At 39.7% G+C, this 17983-nt stretch overlaps 2 protein-coding genes across 5 annotated transcripts in view; one reads left to right on the top strand and one right to left on the bottom strand.

The window, feature by feature from the left end:
* Nucleotides 1-17983, top strand: part of LOC123381124 (ankyrin repeat domain-containing protein 26-like) — a 297965-nt gene that overhangs the window by 233620 nt on the left and 46362 nt on the right. The window lies entirely within an intron of this gene.
* Nucleotides 1-17983, bottom strand: part of LOC111558517 (ankyrin repeat domain-containing protein 26-like) — a 52020-nt gene that overhangs the window by 14437 nt on the left and 19600 nt on the right. For 2 of the 3 annotated variants that reach the window (XM_045041236.1, XM_045041237.1), the window contains 2 exons: nt 15646-16602; nt 13710-13856 (listed from right to left, as the gene is read on the bottom strand). In XM_045041236.1, the coding sequence (XP_044897171.1) occupies nt 13710-13856; nt 15646-16602 (1104 nt within the window). The remainder of the gene's footprint in view (nt 1-13709; nt 13857-15645; nt 16603-17983) is intronic. The other variant, XM_045041238.1, reaches the window with a different exon arrangement.

Genomic DNA, 17983 nt, shown 5'->3' with positions numbered 1-17983 from the left:
ACTACAAAGCTGTCATCATCAAGACAGCATGGTATTGGCACAAAAACAGACACATAGACCAATGGAATAGAATAGAAACCCCAGAACTAGACCCACAAACGTATGGCCAACTCATCTTTGACAAAGCAGGAAAGAACATCCAATGGAAAAAAGACAGCCTCTTTAACAAATGGTGCTGGGAGAACTGGACAGCAACACGCAGAAGGTTGAAACTAGACCACTTTCTCACACCATTCACAAAAGTAAACTCAAAATGGATAAAGGACCTGAATGTGAGACAGGAAACCATCCAAACCCTAGAGGAGAAAGCAGGAAAAGACCTCTCTGACCTCAGCCGTAGCAATCTCTTACTCGACACATCCCCAAAGGCAAGGGAATTAAAAGCAAAAATGAATTACTGGGACCTTATGAAGATAAAAAGCTTCTGCACAGCAAAGGAAACAACCAACAAAATGAAAAGGCAACCAGCAGAATGGGAAAAGATATTCGCAAATGACATATCGGACAAAGGGCTAGTATCCAAAATCTATAAAGAGCTCACCAAACTCCACACCCGAAACACAAATAACCCAGTGAAGAAATGGGCAGAAAACATGAATAGACACTTCTCTCAAGAAGACATCCGGATGGCCAACAGGCACATGAAAAGGTGGTCAACGTCGCTCCTTATCAGGGAAATACAAATCAAAACCACACTCAGATATCACCTCACGCCAGTCAGAGTGGCCAAAATGAACAAATCAGGAGACTCTAGATGCTGGAGAGGATGTGGAGACACGGGAAGCCTCTTGCACTGTTGGTGGGAATGCAAATTGGTGCAGCCACTCTGGAAAACAGTGTGGAGGTTCCTCAGAAAATTAAAAATAGACCTACCCTATGACCCAGCAATAGCACTGCTAGGAATTTACCCAAGGGATACAGGAGTACTGATGCATAGGGGCACTTGTACCCCAATGTTCATAGCAGCACTCTCAACAATAGCCAAATTATGGGAAGAGCCTAAATGTCCATCAACTGATGAATGGATAAAGAAATTGTGGTTTATATACACAATGGAGTACTACAGGGCCATGAGAAAGAACGAAATATGGCCCTTTGTGGCAACGTGGATGGAACTGGAGAGTGTGATGCTAAGTGAAATAAGCCATACAGAGAAAGACAGATACCATATGTGTTCACTCGTATGTGGATCCTGAGAAACTTGACAGAAACCCATGGGGGAGTGGAAGGAAAAATAAAAAAAAAAAAAAGACGTTAGACTGGGAGAGAGCCAAACATGAGAGACTCTTAAAAACTGAGAACAAACTGAGGGTTGATGGGGGGTGGGAGGAAGGGGAGGGTGGGTGATGGGTATTGGGGAGGGCACCTTTTGGGATGAGCACTGGGTGTTGTATGGAAACCATTTTGACAATAAATTTCATGTATTGAAAAAAATAAAATTAAAAATAAATAAATAAAATTAAAAAAAACATCCATCATGAATGGATGTTATAGTTTGTTATAGTTTGTCAAATTCTTTTTCTGCATCTATTGCAATGATATGATTTTATGCTTTTTTGAAAATTAATATGAGGTAGCACATTCATTGATTTGCAAATATTGAACCACCCCTGCACACCAGGGATAAATCCCATTTGGTTATAGTGAACGATTTTTTTTAATGTTTATTGATTTTTGAGAAAGAGCACAAGCAAGGGAGGGACAGAGAGAGAGGGAAACACAGAATCTGAAATAGGCTCCAGGGTCCAAGCTGTCAACAGAGCCTGAATCTGGGCTCAAACCGAAGGACCTTGAGATCGTAACCTGAGCTGAAGTTGGCTGCTTACCTGACGAAGCCACCCAGCTGCCCCTGCTCCTGGTGAATGATTTTGTAATGTATTGTTGGATTCAGTTTGCTTATTTTCTTGAAGAATTTTGCATGTTCATCAGAGATGCTGTCCTGTAATTCTCTTTGTGGTGTCTTTATCTGGTTTTGGTATCAGGGTAAAGCTGGCATAGAATGAATTTGGAAATTTCCCTTCCTTTTATGTTTTTCTGGAACAATTTGAAAAGGACAGGTTAAACTTTTTCGTTTCTTTTTTCTTTTCTTTTCTTTTCTTTTCTTTTCTTTTCTTTCTTTTCTTTCTTTCTTTCTTTCTTTGGTATTAGCTCTTCTTTACATGTTAACATTTACATCTGAAGTCATCTGCTCCTAGACTTGTGTTTCTTGAGAGTTTTTTGATTCCTGATTCAGTTTCCTTGCTGGTTATTGATTTTTTTTTCAAATTTTCTATTTCTTCTTGTTTTAGTTTGGTAAGTTATACGTTTCTAGGAATTTATTCTTCTAGTTGTCCAACTTCTAAGTTGTCCAATTTGTTGGCATACATTTTTTCATAATATTCTCTCATAAATGTTTGTATCTCTGTGGTGTTGGTTCTTATTTCTACTCTCACATTTGTGGTTTTATTTATTTTGGTCTTTTCTATTTTCTTGTTGATTACTCTGGCTAACGCCTTATCAGTTTTATTAATTTTTACAAAGAACCAGCTCGAGGTTTCATTGACCTGTTCTAGTTTTATCTGTTTTTTGTTTGTCTATCATTCATTTCTGCTTTAATCTCTTTTTTTAATTTTATGTTGAGAGAGACCACACATGAGTGGAGGATGGGCAGAGAGAGAGAGAGAGAGAGGGAGGGAGAGAGAGACTCCCAGACAGGTTCCATGCTGCCAGCACAGAGCCTAACACGGGGCTCGATCTCACTACTGTGAGATCATGACCTGAGCCAAAATCGAGTCAGACACTTAACCAGTGAAGCCACCCAAGGGCCCCCTGCTCTGATCATTATTACTTGCTTTCTTCTGCTGGCTTCAGGCTTCATTTGTTGTTCTTTTTCTAGCTCCTTTAGGGGTAAAGTTAGGTTGTTTGAAACTTTTCTTGCTTCTTGAAGTAGGCTTATATTGCTTTGTACTTCCCTCTTAGGACTACTTTTGCAGCATCTCAAAGGTTTCAGACCATTGTTTTCTCATTTCCATTTGTATACATGTATTTTTTAAAATTTCTTCTTGTATTTCCTGCTTAACCCATTCCAGTGTAGTAGCACGTTATTTAACCTGCATGTATTGTTTTTTAATAACTAAGGCCTGTTTTTTGTTTGTGATCCATTCTTGAGAATATTCCATGTACACTTGAAAACAACGTGTATTCTGTTTTAGGATGGAACGTTCTGAAAACATCTCTTAAGTCCAATCTGGTCCGCTCTGCCATTCAAAGCCATTGTTTCTTTTTTTTCTTTTTTTTAATATATGAAATTTATTGTCACATTGGTTTCCATACAACACCCAGTGCCCATCCCAACAGGTGCCCTCCTCAATACCCATCACCCACCCTCCGCTCCCTCCCACCCCCCATCAGCCCTCAGTTTGTTCTCAGTTTTTAAGAGTGTCTTATGCTTTGGCTCTCTCCCACTCTAACCTCTTTTTTTTTTCCTTCCCCTCCCCCATGGGTTCCTGTTAAGTTTCTCAGGATCCACATACGAGTGAACACATATTGTAACTGTCTTTCTCTGTATGGCTCAAAGCCACTGTTTCTTTGGTGATTTTCTGTTAAGATGTATTTTTTGGTGATTTTTTAAATTAAGATCTATTGATGTAAATGGGGTGTTAAATTGCCCTATTACTGTGTTATTATCAATTAGTTCTTTTATGTTGGTTATTGTTTTATGTACTTGAGTGCTCTCGTGGTGGGTGCATAAATATTTGCAATCGTTAGATCTTCCTATTGCATTGTACCCTTTATTATGATATAGTAGCATTCTTTGGCTCTTGCTACAGTCTTTGTTTTTGGTTAAGTTTATTTATTTTGAGAGAGACAGAGTAGGGGAGGGACATAGAAAGGGGGTGAGAAAATTTCAAGCAGCCTCCATGCTGTCAGCCTGGAGCCCAACATGGGGCTCAAAGCCACCAGCCATAAGATCATGACCTGAGCCAAGACCTAGTCGGTCGCTCAAATGACTGAGGCACCCAGGTGCCCCACAGTGTTTGTTTTAAGGACTCTTTTTGTCTAACAAAAGTATCGCTACATTTTCTTTTAACGTGATAAATTTTTTCTCCATCCCCTCGTTTTCATTTTTTTTTAATAGAATTTATTGTCAACTTGGCTAACATACAGCGTGTACAGTGTGCTCTTCGTTTTGGGGGTAGATTCCTGTGGTTCATCACTTATAGACAACACCCAGGGCTCATCCCAACAAGTGCCCTCCTCAATGCCCACCACCCACTTTCCTTTCTCAGCCACCGCCCCCCCCCCATCAACCCTCTATTTGTTCTCTGCATTCAAGAGTCTCCTATGGTTTGCCCGTCTCCTTCTCTGTTTGTAACTATTTTTCCCCTTCCCTTCCCCCACGGTCTTCTGTTAAGTTTCTCAAATTCCACATATGAGCGACAACATATGATATCTGTCTTTCTGTGACTTATTTCATGTAGCATATTATCTTCCAGTTCCATCCACATTGCAACAGATAGCACGATTTCACTCTTTCTCCTTGCCAGGTAGTATTCCAGTGTATATGTAAACCACATCTCTTTATCCATTCATCAGTTGATGGGCTTTTAGGCTCAATTTGGCTATTGTTGAAAGCACTGCTATAGACATTGGAGTACATGTGCCCCTATGAATCAGCACTCCTGTATCCTTTGCATAAATCGCCAGTAGTGCTATTGAGGGGTCATAGGGTAGTTCTATTTTCAATTGTTTTGAGGAACCTCCACACTGTTTCCCAGAGCGGCTGCACCAGGTTGCATTACCACCAACAGTGCAAGCATCCCCTCACTTTTAATCTGCAGGTGTCTTTATGTCTAAAATGAGGCTTTTATAGGCAGCATACATATGGGTCGTGTTTTTTGATCCATCCTGTCACCCTAGGTCTTTTGGTTGGAGTGTTTATTCCATTTATATACAAAGTAATTATTGACAGGTATGTATTTATTGTCACTTCACTACTTGTTTTGCGGTTGTTTCTGGAGATTTTCTCAAATCCTTTATTGTGTTTCTCGCCTTGATGTCTTTCTAATTTGCTTTAATGATATATTTGGATTTCTTTCTCTTTATTCTTTACATGTTTATTAGTGGGTTTTGGTATATGATAAGCATTAATTTGTATATCACCTGCTCTGCGTGTAGCAGTCTGTATTAAGTTGATGGCCAATGAAGTTAGAACTCATTTTTTTTCTCCTCCCCATGGTTTAGATAAGCTATTTTATTGTATATCCTGTTTTGGGGCATTCCTTGACTGATTTTTTTTTTTACAGAAATATACATGCTTACTGCTTTTACATTTTCTGCCTTTATACTGTCACTTCTGATCTCTCCTTTCCACTCAGAGTCCCCGATAATATTTCTTACAGGCTGATTTAGTGGTCACAAACTCCTTCCATTATTGTTTGTCTGAGAAATTCTTTCTCTCTCCTTCTATTATGAATGATAGCCTTACTGGATAGAGTATATTTGGCTGCAGATTTTTCTCATCCAGCACTTTGAATATATCATGCCTTTTCCTTATGCCTTGCAAAGTTTCTGTTGAAAAATCTCCTGCTAGCCTTGTGGGTTTCTCCTTGGAAGTTAATGACGTGTTTTGCTGCTTTTAAGATTTGTAGCAGTGGGGCGCCTGCGTGGCTCAGTCGGTTAAGCATGACTTGATCTTAGCTCTAGTCGTGACTTCGCAGTTCGTGGGTTCAAGCCCCCAGTGGGCTCTGCACTGACACCACAGAGTGCTTGGGATCCTCTCTCTCTCTCTCTCTCTCTCTCTCTCTCTCTCTCTTTCTCTGCCCCTCCCCTGCTTGTGTCGGCATTCTGTCACAGGAAAATCAAAATCAAAAACAAAACAAAACAAAAGAACAAAACACTAAAAAAAAAGTTGTTAGCAGTATATTTTGCAAATTTAATTACAACGTGTCTTGGGTGTTGATTTTGATGGAAGTTCTCTGTGTCTCCTGGATCTCGATGTCTGTTTTCTTCTCCACATTAGGGAATTTTTCAGTTATTGTGTCTTCAAATCAATTATCTGTCCCCTTCTCTCTGTCTTCTTCTTCTGGGACTCCTATCATATGAATGTTTTTACATTTGACGGAGTCACCGAGTTCCTTAAGTCTATTCTTGCATTGGAGAATTCTTCTTTGTCTTCTTCAGCTTCATTGTTTATCATTACTTTGTCTTCTAGGTCATTAATTTGTTCCTCTGCTTCTTCCAGCTTGCTGTTCATTTTACTGCACTCTTCATCTCTGATCCTTGAACTCTTTTATGTCTGTGGTAAGGGTCTCACTGATGTCTTCCATTCTTTTCTCAAGTCCACTGAATATCCTTATGATCATGGTTTTAAATTCTCCATTAGGCGTGTTATTTACATCTGTCCCATTTCGGTCTCTGGCCATGGCCTTATCCTGTTCTTTCATTTGGGATAAATGCCTCTGTGTTTTCACTTTGTCTAGGTATCTGCCAGCTTCTGTGTGTTAGAGAAGCCAGTTAACTATGTCACCTGCTCCCAAAGTAATGGACGTAGGAAAAAGACGTCATGTAATGCCTAGGGTCTAGCACTTCAGGGAGTGTCACCAGTGTGTGCTGCATGTGTCCTGCTGTTGTGTTCTGGCTATGCTATCCTTCAGGCCAGTCGTCTGCTGAGGCTCTCCTTGCCGGGTCTGGTGTGTGTTTGATCCCTGGCCTGAATGTAGCGAGTTTTAACTAGGAAACTCTCTGGTTGGGAGATGTGGTGTGGGCAGGCGTTTGTCCTGGTCTTCTGGGGGAGGGATCTGCTGTGCTGGAACTCAAGCAAGAGTGATTGAGAAGGGTAGTTCCACCAGAGTGTAAGGCGGTGGTGCTTGGTGTAAGCAAGTTAGGTAGCCACTGCTTCCTGCAGGTGGCTTTATGTTTGTGGTGAGGGGCAGGAGAAGGAGATGGTGGCAGCCAGTGGCTTTGTTCCTACACACAGGTCTCTCTGAACTTTGCCTCTGAGGGACGTGCTCTGAGACGAGCAAATAATCTCCCCACTGTGTGCCCCAGGCACTCTTCAGATCACTGTATCCATGCTGTATTCTCCCACGTTGTTTGCCTGCCCTCTGTCCAAGAGCAGTGCAGTACCTCAGGGCTGCAACCCAGCTAAACCGGATGCCCTTTAAAACTCCAGACTTTAAGCACTACTGGTTGCAAGAACTCACGCAATGCAGCCCCTCTTGTTTTCCAAGCCAGTGGGTATGGGGAAATGTTCTCTTTGTGCGTTCCCCTGTGCGTTCCTCTCTCTCACCCTTATCCACAACCTCGACTCCCTCCCCTCTGCAGCAGCCAGGATCTGTTTCTCTTCTAGACGACATTTCTGCATCAAGGACCTTCTTTGATGTGGCCTCTTCTCTCCGTTTTGTTGTGGAGTTTGTTCTGTCAGTCTTCAGGTCGATTTCTGGGGTATTCAGGGTGAGCTGATTGTTATCTAGTTGTATTCGTGGGATGAGGCAAGCCTAGAGTCCTCCTACTCCTCTGCCATCTTCCTGTGTCTAAGAGAGTTTCCTAAGATTCCCTTCAATTACAACAATTCTTACAAGTAGGCAGGAATGCCTCTTTAGAATCTCCCCTCAAGTTAAGGTAGAAGCACAAAGACATATGATTTGAAGCACAAAAGTTGAAAAACCAGAAAGAGTCAATCTGATAACCAAAATTGGGCCTTTGATCTGATTTCAAGTAAAGGAAATACGCAGCTTTGAGTATTTTTTAATCCATTGAATACTCAATCTTCATTCTCCTTCCCTCAGTGAGGAAATAAAGAGAATGTTATGAAATCATTGTTCATCTTCTCAGTAGCACAACAAATGTACTGTCCTTTAGCACGACTTCAATTAACTGCACATTCTCCTTTACCTTACTCCAACCTTGTTTGTGGGGGGAGGTAAGACCATTTCGTCTTTGTGTTGTCCCACAATGCTTCTCCATATCGTACAAGTTGGCTTCAAAAATTTTTTGTCATTCAAATTACCAATCTACTACTTGTCTCTGATAAATCAACTTAATACTACCTCACTTTGTACAGCTGTATTATTTGAATGATGTAATGTTTATTCCATTCATTATACGCTGAGCTATAACGCATAGCTATGCATATCTTTCTATTTAAGTGAAAGAAAGCGATACAGGCTACTGTGTTTTCCAAGAATGTAGGATCTGTGCCAAGAACAGGATTAACACCAGTGTTACACACAAGAACCAGGTCAGAAGAGGATCTCATTGTGAATTGCAAGATGATGGATTGGCAAGATTGCTTAACAGGAAAGAGGAATACCCCAGAGTTAATCTTTTCCTTCCTAGATGGTGAAAAGTATGGGTGAGTCTATGCGTTATAATGAGAGAATAAAATATAATGAAGTAAACGGTAGACTGAGTCAAGACATCCTATGGCCAAGATTTGATGGCAGTGAAAGTGGGCAGCACTGACTGAGAGACTAAAAGTTTGCACAGGCGGGGAACATGGGTGGCTCAGTCAGTTGAGCCTCAACCTCTCAGGTCATGATCCCAGGGTCATGGGATCAAGACCCCTGTCAGCCTCCACACTAAGTGTGAAGCCTGCTAAAAATTCTCTCTCTCCTCTCTCTCTCTCTCTCTCTCTCTCTCTCTCTCTCTCACACACACACACACACACACACACATCCTGCTTGTGTATGCTCTAAAAAAAATAAAATAAATAAAATAAAAATATAAATAAATAAATAAATAAATAAAGTCTGAACACACTAAAGAAAGACCATTTTATCTTTTTGAGCCTGACTTCACATCGAGTCATGGGGTCAGCAAGGCATAGGCTGGCGAAAGGTCCTTCAGGAAGCAAAAATCTCTATAGGAGCAAAGTTAAGTTCTACTACATTGACTTTTTATTATTACATAAGTGACTGGTAATTTGCAAGATAACTAGGAAAAAGTTTTCATAAAATTTGATACGGTACTGGCATAAGGACAGACATATAGATCAATGTATTAACATTGAGAATCTAAAAATAAACTCTCACATTATAGTGAACTGATTTTCCACAAGGGTGCCAGACAATTAAATGGAATGAGAATAGTCTTTGTAACAAACGGTACTGGGACAAATGGATAGCCACATGCAAAGTAATAAAATCAGACCTCTACCCCATAGCATATATACAAAATTCACTTAAAATCTAAGAGCTAAATGATAAACCTCTTAGACAAAAGCTGACGTGTATATGTTTGTGACTGGATTTGGCAATGATTTGTTAGACACGACACCAATAGACAAAAGCACATTAAGTTTACTTCATCAAAATTAAAAACTTCTATGCTTCAAATATCACCATCAAGAACGTGAAAAGGCAAGTGACTAAATAGGAGAAAATACCTCAAAATCCCATGTCTGCTAAGGGATTTGTATGTAGGCTATTTAAGTAACTCTTCCAATAATGAAAAGACAATCCAATATAAAAACGGGCAAAAGAATGGATTAGTTCTTTAAAGACGACATAGAAATGGATAATAATCACGTTCAAAGGGACATGTTCGGGGTGCCTGGGTGGCTCAGTCAGTTAAGCTTCTGACTTGGGCTCAGGTCATGATCTCACTGTTCGTGGGTTCGAGCCCCACATCGGGCTCTGTGCTGACAGCTCGGAGCCTGGAGCCTGTTTCCGATTCTGTGTCTCCCTCTCTCTCTGCCCCTCCCCCGTTCATGCTCTGTCTCTCTCTGTCCCAAAAATAAATAAAAACGTTGAAAAAAAAAAGAAAGAAAAAGAAAAAAAATTTTTAACTACTGAAAATCTAGTAGAACACCATCACCCTTTTCTGTAACTAAACGTTTTTGTTTTGTTTTGTTTTGTTTTTTTTTGACTTGACTTGAGAGAGAGACAGAGAGAGAGCATGCAGAAGTGGGGAAGAGAGGCAGAGGGAGAGACAGAGAAAATGGTAAGCAGGCTGCAAGCTCAGGGTGAAGCCTGATGTGGGGCTCGGTCTCATGACCGGTCTCATGACCGGTCTCATGGTGTGGGGTTTGGGATCATGACCTGAGTGGAAATTAAGAGTCAGGACGCTCAAACAACTAAGCCGCCCGAGTGCCCCTGTAACTAAAATCTTTTTGGAGCCAGCCACACTCTCCTCTACATGCTGATTGATGGCTACTTTGAGGTCATAACAGGAGAGTTGAGCTGCTACAACAGAGACTATGGCCGACAAAACGAAATGTTTCTATACTCTGACAGAATAGCTTACCAACCTTAATCTCCTACAAAACATAACATTGTTAATGTTTTTAAATTATATATGATCAGATAAACGTACACATGTATCTATTGGTCAAATGGAGGAAATATAGGAATTTACCTTATGGTAAACATTTCTATTTTCATATTCCAAGCACCACATCAACTATGATTTTACATATTCACATAGGCGAATGACGTTGCTATTCTCATGATTATAAAACTGAACATGCTGTTTTCAGTGACAACAAGATATTTCATGGAAGAATTTGAGAAGCAATATCCTAGTAGGGGCCAGAATGCCTGGGTCTGAATTCCCAGTTCTGCTCGTTATGAGCTGTATGACCTTGAGCACACTACCTAAAACTTCCATGTCTCAGTCTCTGCATCTGTAAAATGAAGGTAATAATAGCACCTACTGGGACACCTGAGTGGCTCAGTCGGTTCAGTGTCTGGCTCTTGATGTCAGCTCAGGACATGATCTCAGGGTCATGTAATTGAGCCCCACATCGAGCTCTGCATGGACAGCGAGGAGCTTGCTTGGGATTCTCTCTCTCTCTCTCTCTCTCTCTCTCTCTCTCTCTCTCTCTCCCCTTTGCTCTCTCTCCCTACATGCCCTTCCCCACAATCTCTCTCTCTCTCTCTCTCTCTCTCTCTCTCTCTCAAAATAAAGGTCCTTAAAAAAGTGATCTCAAAATAAATAATAATAGTATCTACCCCACTGGGATGTTGGGAAGATTAAATTAGGAAATAAGAGATGAACAACTTAGAAGGGTACGTGGCACATAGCTCTAAGCGTCTGCATTTAGCATGATTACTGTTGCTGTATTTTGCGTTCCAATACAATGTGATAGTTTAGGCAGGTGGCCTGCCAATACAAGTGTTCCCCTATACAAATTATACTGAAGTTATTCTTCATTCCACCACATGTGGCAGCAAATGGGGAGCATGAGGCCCAGAATCTCTCCTCAGTACTTCACACAACTTTCGCCAATGCCACTAGCCAACAGGACTTTTTCCATTTATAATCCTTTTAACTTACTTCCTCTCTATACCACTCAGTGGACAATGCTCACAGACCAAGGTACAAAGAGCACCTCCTTGACTGAGTAGTAGATCCTTTACATGACCATCAGAGGCAAGGGAAAGCCACTGACATGGAAATAATCGAGTCTTGCTAAACTAAAGTTCCTCAATCATTTCACGTCCATACTGTTTACGTTAGGCTGCTTTAACATGTACTCTGATGAAGAGATTAAGGCTTTGTGGTAAAAGCATATCAGAAAAGCTGTCCCCAGATCTTTGCAGTTGGTAAAGTGTTATAAATCTGTAAATCCCAGTTCTGGCTGTGTAAGGAAGAAAGACAAATTTAGAGAGCTTTTTCATAGTGAGAGGGGAAAAAAAAAAACCAAACATTTGATTGAACATTTCTCCTCTATTTGATTAAGTGCTTTCATTAATAGTTTTATTTATATAAGTGTGTGTGTGTGTGTGTGTGTATAGACATACACACATTTTTTTAACATTTATTTTTTGATAGAGAGCACGAGTCTGAGTGACGCAGAACGTGAGGGACAAAACGGATCCAACACAGACTCTGCTGACAGCAGAGAGTCCGATGCAGGGCTCAGTCTCAAGAACGTGGAGATCATGACCTGAGCCAAAGGCAGACTCTGATAAGACTGGAGACAGCCAGGCGCCCCTCAATTTTGTATTTCATTTCTTAGCATACATTTAGAATCAAAGCTTTGTTATACCAATGTTTCCAAGAAGAATTTATTGATACGGCATAAAGCACTTAATTTTATCGGAAAAACTGTTAAGTTAAAATATTTTCAATTTATACAAGGGTAAGTACCACATGTATCAAATATTATTATCCCTTAAATTTATACTTAGGAAGGCGAAATTACCTGTCATTAAAAAATAAAAACAACGTCAAATAAAGAACTATATTGTTCTGCGCAAGCTAGATGACAAGTGTCAAGAGAGTTAAGGCTAATGGGAGTTACAACAGTCAGAGAAAGTTCATAGGAAAGGAGACTGTGAGACAAGTCTGAATAACATAGGTTTAGGCAAGAGGAACAGAAACTAAAAAGACAGCATGAGTAACGGCGGAGAGATGGTAAAATCAACCCAATTAACTCGGAGGATAAAATCTGATGGCAGAGACATTAAAAACAGGTGTCCACACAAGAACTACATGAATGTTCATAAGCAGCAGTATTAACAGGCAAAAAGTGGACACAACCCAAAGGTCCATCAACTGATGAATGAACAAGGGCCTTAGCCCACGATGGAGTACTGTTTGACAATAAAAAGAAATGAAGCACTGATATAAGCTGTAACCAACACAGATGAACCCAGAAAACATTAAGTGAAGCTAGCTAGTCCCAAGGGACCACACGTTGTGTGACTCCATTTATATGAAATATTCGCAAGAGGCAACTCCAGTGAGAGACCAAGTAGTAGACTGGTGGTTGCCTGAGGCTGGGGGCAACGGGTAAGGGTTTCCTTTCAGGGTCAGGAAAGCATTCTACTTGATGGCAGTGATGGTTGCACGAGCGTACACAGAGACAGTAAACTGTGCGTGTCAAATGGGTGACTTTTATGGGATGTGTATTGTACCTCAAAAAGGCTTAAAAAAAAAAACCCAATGGCAGGACACAGATAATGTTCTCAATTCTCGCTTTTGGGCGTACATACTATACATGATCTGAATATTTCAGATCATGTGCTTTGACAACATGTCTAAAAGGCAAAGAAAATGAAGGAAATGCCTAAGTTCAAGTGGTTTGTTAAGTGATCTTTCTGTACAAGTCATCCTGAAATCAGTACAGATTCTTCCCGAAAGTGAAGATGAGAACTAAGACAATTATCTGAAACATTCCATTAAACATTATCTTCTGATTTTATCCAGCTTGCCTCATCATGGTAATAGAGATATCATTAAAAAACATTGTTTAGCAGGGGACAAAAGTCTCTTGGGGCACCTGGGTGGCTACGTCAGTTAGGCGTCCAATTCTTGCTTTCAGCTCAGGTCATGATCTCACGGTTCATGAGACTGAGCCCACGTTGGCTCTACACTGACAGCATGGAGGCTGCTTGCGATTCTCCCTCTCTCCTGTCTCTGCCCCTCCCCTGTTAACATGCACGCACACACTCTCTCTTGCTCTTTCTCTCTCAAAATAAATAAATCAACTGTAAAATAAGTTTTACATTAAGAAAGAAAAAAGTTTCTCAATTTCTGTGAGGAAGGAGACAAAAGCCTCAACTTTCCTAACTATTACAAGAAAAAAACGTATAACGCAAATAGTAGAATGAAAGTCAGAGTTTACGAAATAAATGTATTGTAAAGATACTAAAATCATAATCAATTAATTATAATGAAAATACAAAAGAAAGCGGTCCATGGAAGTTCGTATCCTGAAACACCTTATATTATTTAACCAGCTATAAGTTAACTGTTGACAGGTTACATTCACTACATACTTGACTTCTGATTCGACCTAATTTCTTCTTGAGATCCCGTGTCTCATCTTCCAGACGAAGATGTGATACAACCTCCGGGGAAGCGTGTGACATAGACTGTTTCTTCAGAGTATCAGCCAGTTTTTGTTGAAGTTCTCTCACCACTACCTAATAAGACATTTCTGTTACTGATTTTCTAAAACATCTTATTATTTAATTATGTTAATAATAGACAACTCTAACATGCGTACTTTGAGAAATATCACCACATACATCAATTCACCTTCTTTTACTTTTTTTTTTAAATTTTTTTATCGTTTATTTATTCTTGAGACAGAGAGAGACAGTGCATGAACAGGGGAGGGGCAGAGAGAGAGGGAGACACCGAATCTGAAACAGGCTCCAGGCTCTGAGCCGTCAGCACAGAGCCCGACGCGGGGCTCGAAATCACGGACCGTGAAATCATGGCCTGAGCCGAAGTCGGACGCCTAGTGACCAAGCCACCCAGGCGCCCCAATTCACCTTCTTTTAGCAACACATACACATTCCTGTTCACTGAATTCAGTTAAAGAACAAAAGGTGTTATCTCCCTGCCTAGTCAGGATGATGTCACTTAGATAATGAATTCAGCCTCACTATCCATTCTCCACTGGTGAATTTGCAAAGCTTCATAACCTACAGAAGTCTCAAAAAGAAATGGGGACATAGTGGGCACAGCAGTCGTAAATTCTATATTATGAAAGGTTTTCTCTCTTTTTTTTATTGCAGGCTTAAGTTACCGTCAGAATTCCTCACATATCCAATCCTCTCCTCTTATCCTTCTAATAGACTCCTATCTCGGAGTAAAGTCAAGTCATTCCAATGGCCCCTGCTTCCACCCCCCTCCCCTGACCTCAGCTCCTACAGCTCTCTCCCCTACTCACTCCATTCCTGCTAAACAAGAATCCTGCAACCCCTCCTTGGTCTGAAAATGGAGATCCAATGCCAACTTAATCATATTATCACAGAGAGATACAATTCTCTTTGTACTGGACAAACTTATGCCCACATGACAGTAACTGAGCTTCGAAATGAGCAAATTATTTGTAAAAATATTTAAAATAAGTTATAAACAGCAGTGGGAAGATTACTCAAACATGGCTTTCCTGACACTCACCACAGTTGTCCCAAATTATGATGTAGTGTAAAGTAGATACCTTTAAAGAATTAAGAGGTTGTAGGAACACATGATTTGAGACTGAAAATTGAAATTTATGTGAATAAAAATAAAATCATACCAACTTAAAATGTATAAAAAGCTACCAAAGGAAAAGTACTACCAGAAAGAGCACCTATACTTCATTTCATCTGGGAAATCTGAAGTGACTGTCCAGTTAACTCAATTAATTGGATCTAAGTTTCAAAATACTCTTTTTACCTTTGAGCATTTTCATTTACCAGCTCACCACAGTAATAAAATGCGGTGGCAAAGATTACAATTATTATTGTAGGGGGGGCCTGGGTGGCTTTCTCGGTTAAGCAAGCAACTCTTGATTTCGGCTCAGGTCATGAATCTCACAGCTCCTGACTTTGAGAGTCCTGTGTCGGGCTCCACGCTGGCAGTGCAGAGCCTCCTTGGCATTCTCTCTCTCTCTGCCCCTCCCCAGCTCATGTTCTCTCTCCGACTCTCTCTCAAAATAAACTTAAAAAAATATTATTATAGCAGTATAAGACTATCATCTAGTAACAGTTTATAACTTAACCTCTTAAAGTTTCATAGGTGACATAGTATCTGTATTCAAATCAAAACACCTCTCAGGTCTAATTTTGATTTGCTGCATACGAGTTATGCTTTTGGTTGATTTATAGTCTTTTTTTTTTTTAATATTCAACTAGATTCACAAGTCAGCCATAATCAAATATTACCTGAGTTTTCTTTCTGGAAATCTGAAAAATTGTTATCTTTCTGGATACTTACTTCTAATTTTTTTTTCTCATTTTTATACTTATACATTCTTTCTTTTAAATGTTTACACTCATCGGTTAACTCCTTATTTCTTTCTCCCAGCATAAGACCTTGTTCTTCACGTTTAGCTTTAAGGTATTTTGGGATATTCTGAAACTGGTCTTGCATATCAATCACTAGCTTTTCTTCACTGTCAGCTTGGTTGTGAGCAGCATCTAGTTGCTGTCTAAGCAACATATTTTCACTTTGTAGTTGAGATAACCTTTCCTCGAAGGATTCCTGCTTTGCAATGTATTTATTCATGTTACTTTGTTCCTTCTGATACATGTGTTCAATTTCCATCTTCTGGCATTGTGTTTGGCTTAGGTCCCTTTGTACACATTCTAAAACTAAAGTCTTTTCTCTGAGAGCATCTTTTGTGTGATGGAGCTCAATTTCCAGGGCGTTGAATTTACTTTCATCTTGAGAAAGTTGCCGAGAAAGAACTTCATTTTTATCTTGTAGTTTAGACACATCAACATTCATCTGGTCCTGTAAGTGACCATCTTCATCTCTTGCTCTCTGGAAAGCAAGTTCTAGGTCTCTTCTTGATGTCTGACTCTGATCATGATTGTGTACAGCAGTAGCCAGTCTAGCACGGTATGATTCAACTTCTGCTTCCAGGCTCTCTTTATTTTGTTTTTCATTCTCCAGTTTAGACTTTAGCATCGTAATCTCAGCAGTCAGAACATTAAGCTGTCCACTATATCGGAATATTGTTTTTGATAATGTTTCCTCATTCTGCTTTATGGTCTTTTGAAGATTGTCATTCTTTTCCTTTACACTTTCAATGTCTTCACAATATTTCGTTTCCTTTCTCTGGTTCTGATTTTTTATGGTGTCTCTTTCCAGTCTTAGCATGGCGATTTCATCCTGCAACATGTGGTTTTTATGCAACAGATCTTGTATTTCCTCACGACTATCAGAAAGCTAAGTAAAACAAAGGACATTTTCAGATCGCATTCAATAAAATGACATTATCATGCTTTTCTTTGAAATTAAAGCATAACCTATGTTTAAACAATGAAAAGGTTACAGGAGGTGCCAGGGTGGCTCAGTTGGTTAAGTGTCTGACTCTTGATTTTGGCTCAGGGAATGATCTCACATTCTGTGGGTTCAAGCCCCACATCAGGCTCTGTGCTGACAGTCAGGAGCCTGCTCAGGATTCTCGCTCTCCCTCTCCCTGCCCCTCCTCTGCTTGTGTTCTCTCTCTCTCTAATGAATAAAGGAACATAGAAAAAGAAAGAAAGAAAGAAAAAGAAAGAAAGAAAGAAAGCAAGCAAGAAAGAAAGATTACACTAAGTGAATATCCAACTGGAAAAAAATGAAGCTGGCTCCAAATCTCAAATTTTATACAAGCATAAGTTCCCAAAAGTTCAGAACTTTAACTGAAGATAATGAAGGCATGAAAGTAAAAAAGAATTCGTGAGAAGTTTTCAGAATCTCAGAATTGGAAAAGCCTTTCTCTGATTTACAACAAACCAGAAGGCCTGAAATAAAAGATTAATAACTCTGACTACACTTAAAAATTGAGTTTACAGTAGATATCAAAAACACAGCTACCCCACAGTAAAATCGTTAGCTCTGCATCTACTTGGACAGATTAAATTTCCTAAAATGCTTTTCTTTCTGAGAATATTTCATAGATATCTACTTTGCTAACATTTCTATAGTCAGTTATAAGAATAGATCTATTGATAACTGAGAAATCTAGGCAATGTATTATAATATAAACACTTCTCCATATATCAAAGAACTCATTTGGTTATCACAATTCTAGAATGGAGACATTAAAACGGTGAGCTGCAGGACTCTCCCCAGGTCTTCTCACTCCACAACTAGTGCTCTTGCACCAACCACTGCTACTTCTCTAGTGTAAATACACAAATATGAAAGAAGTCTTGGATTTCAAACTGCTGATAGGAAATAAGGTGAAATTTATACATCTCTTAGAAAATCATGAAATTACTGCCGCAATACCTTGTATTTCCTCTTCATGTTGAAAATAGTATTAAATATAAAAGAGGGGAAAACACTCCACTATTTTATTAGGAATAAAATACCTATCGATAAATTGTCATTAAGTGTATACCGTAGCATACCGTTGTTTTCAAAAGTTCCTTGTAATGAAAGAGGACGCTACTGGAAGCAAACTGTTACTTTTCTCAAAAGTAGGAGACTTGATACCGAAAATATGATCTGGGAACTGGCTATACTCGTCCTCCTGTCCATTAGCAGAAGTGTTCAACTGATCTATTAATATATCAAGGCAGTGAAGTAACTGTTCAAAACCAAAACACATGTTGCTAGT

The sequence above is a fragment of the Felis catus genome, chromosome D3, assembly GCF_018350175.1.
Source record: "Felis catus isolate Fca126 chromosome D3, F.catus_Fca126_mat1.0, whole genome shotgun sequence".
In the NCBI taxonomy this organism is placed as follows: domain Eukaryota; kingdom Metazoa; phylum Chordata; class Mammalia; order Carnivora; family Felidae; genus Felis; species Felis catus.
The sequence above is the reverse complement of the archived record's forward strand: the minus strand, read 5'-3'. Positions and strand labels throughout refer to the sequence as shown.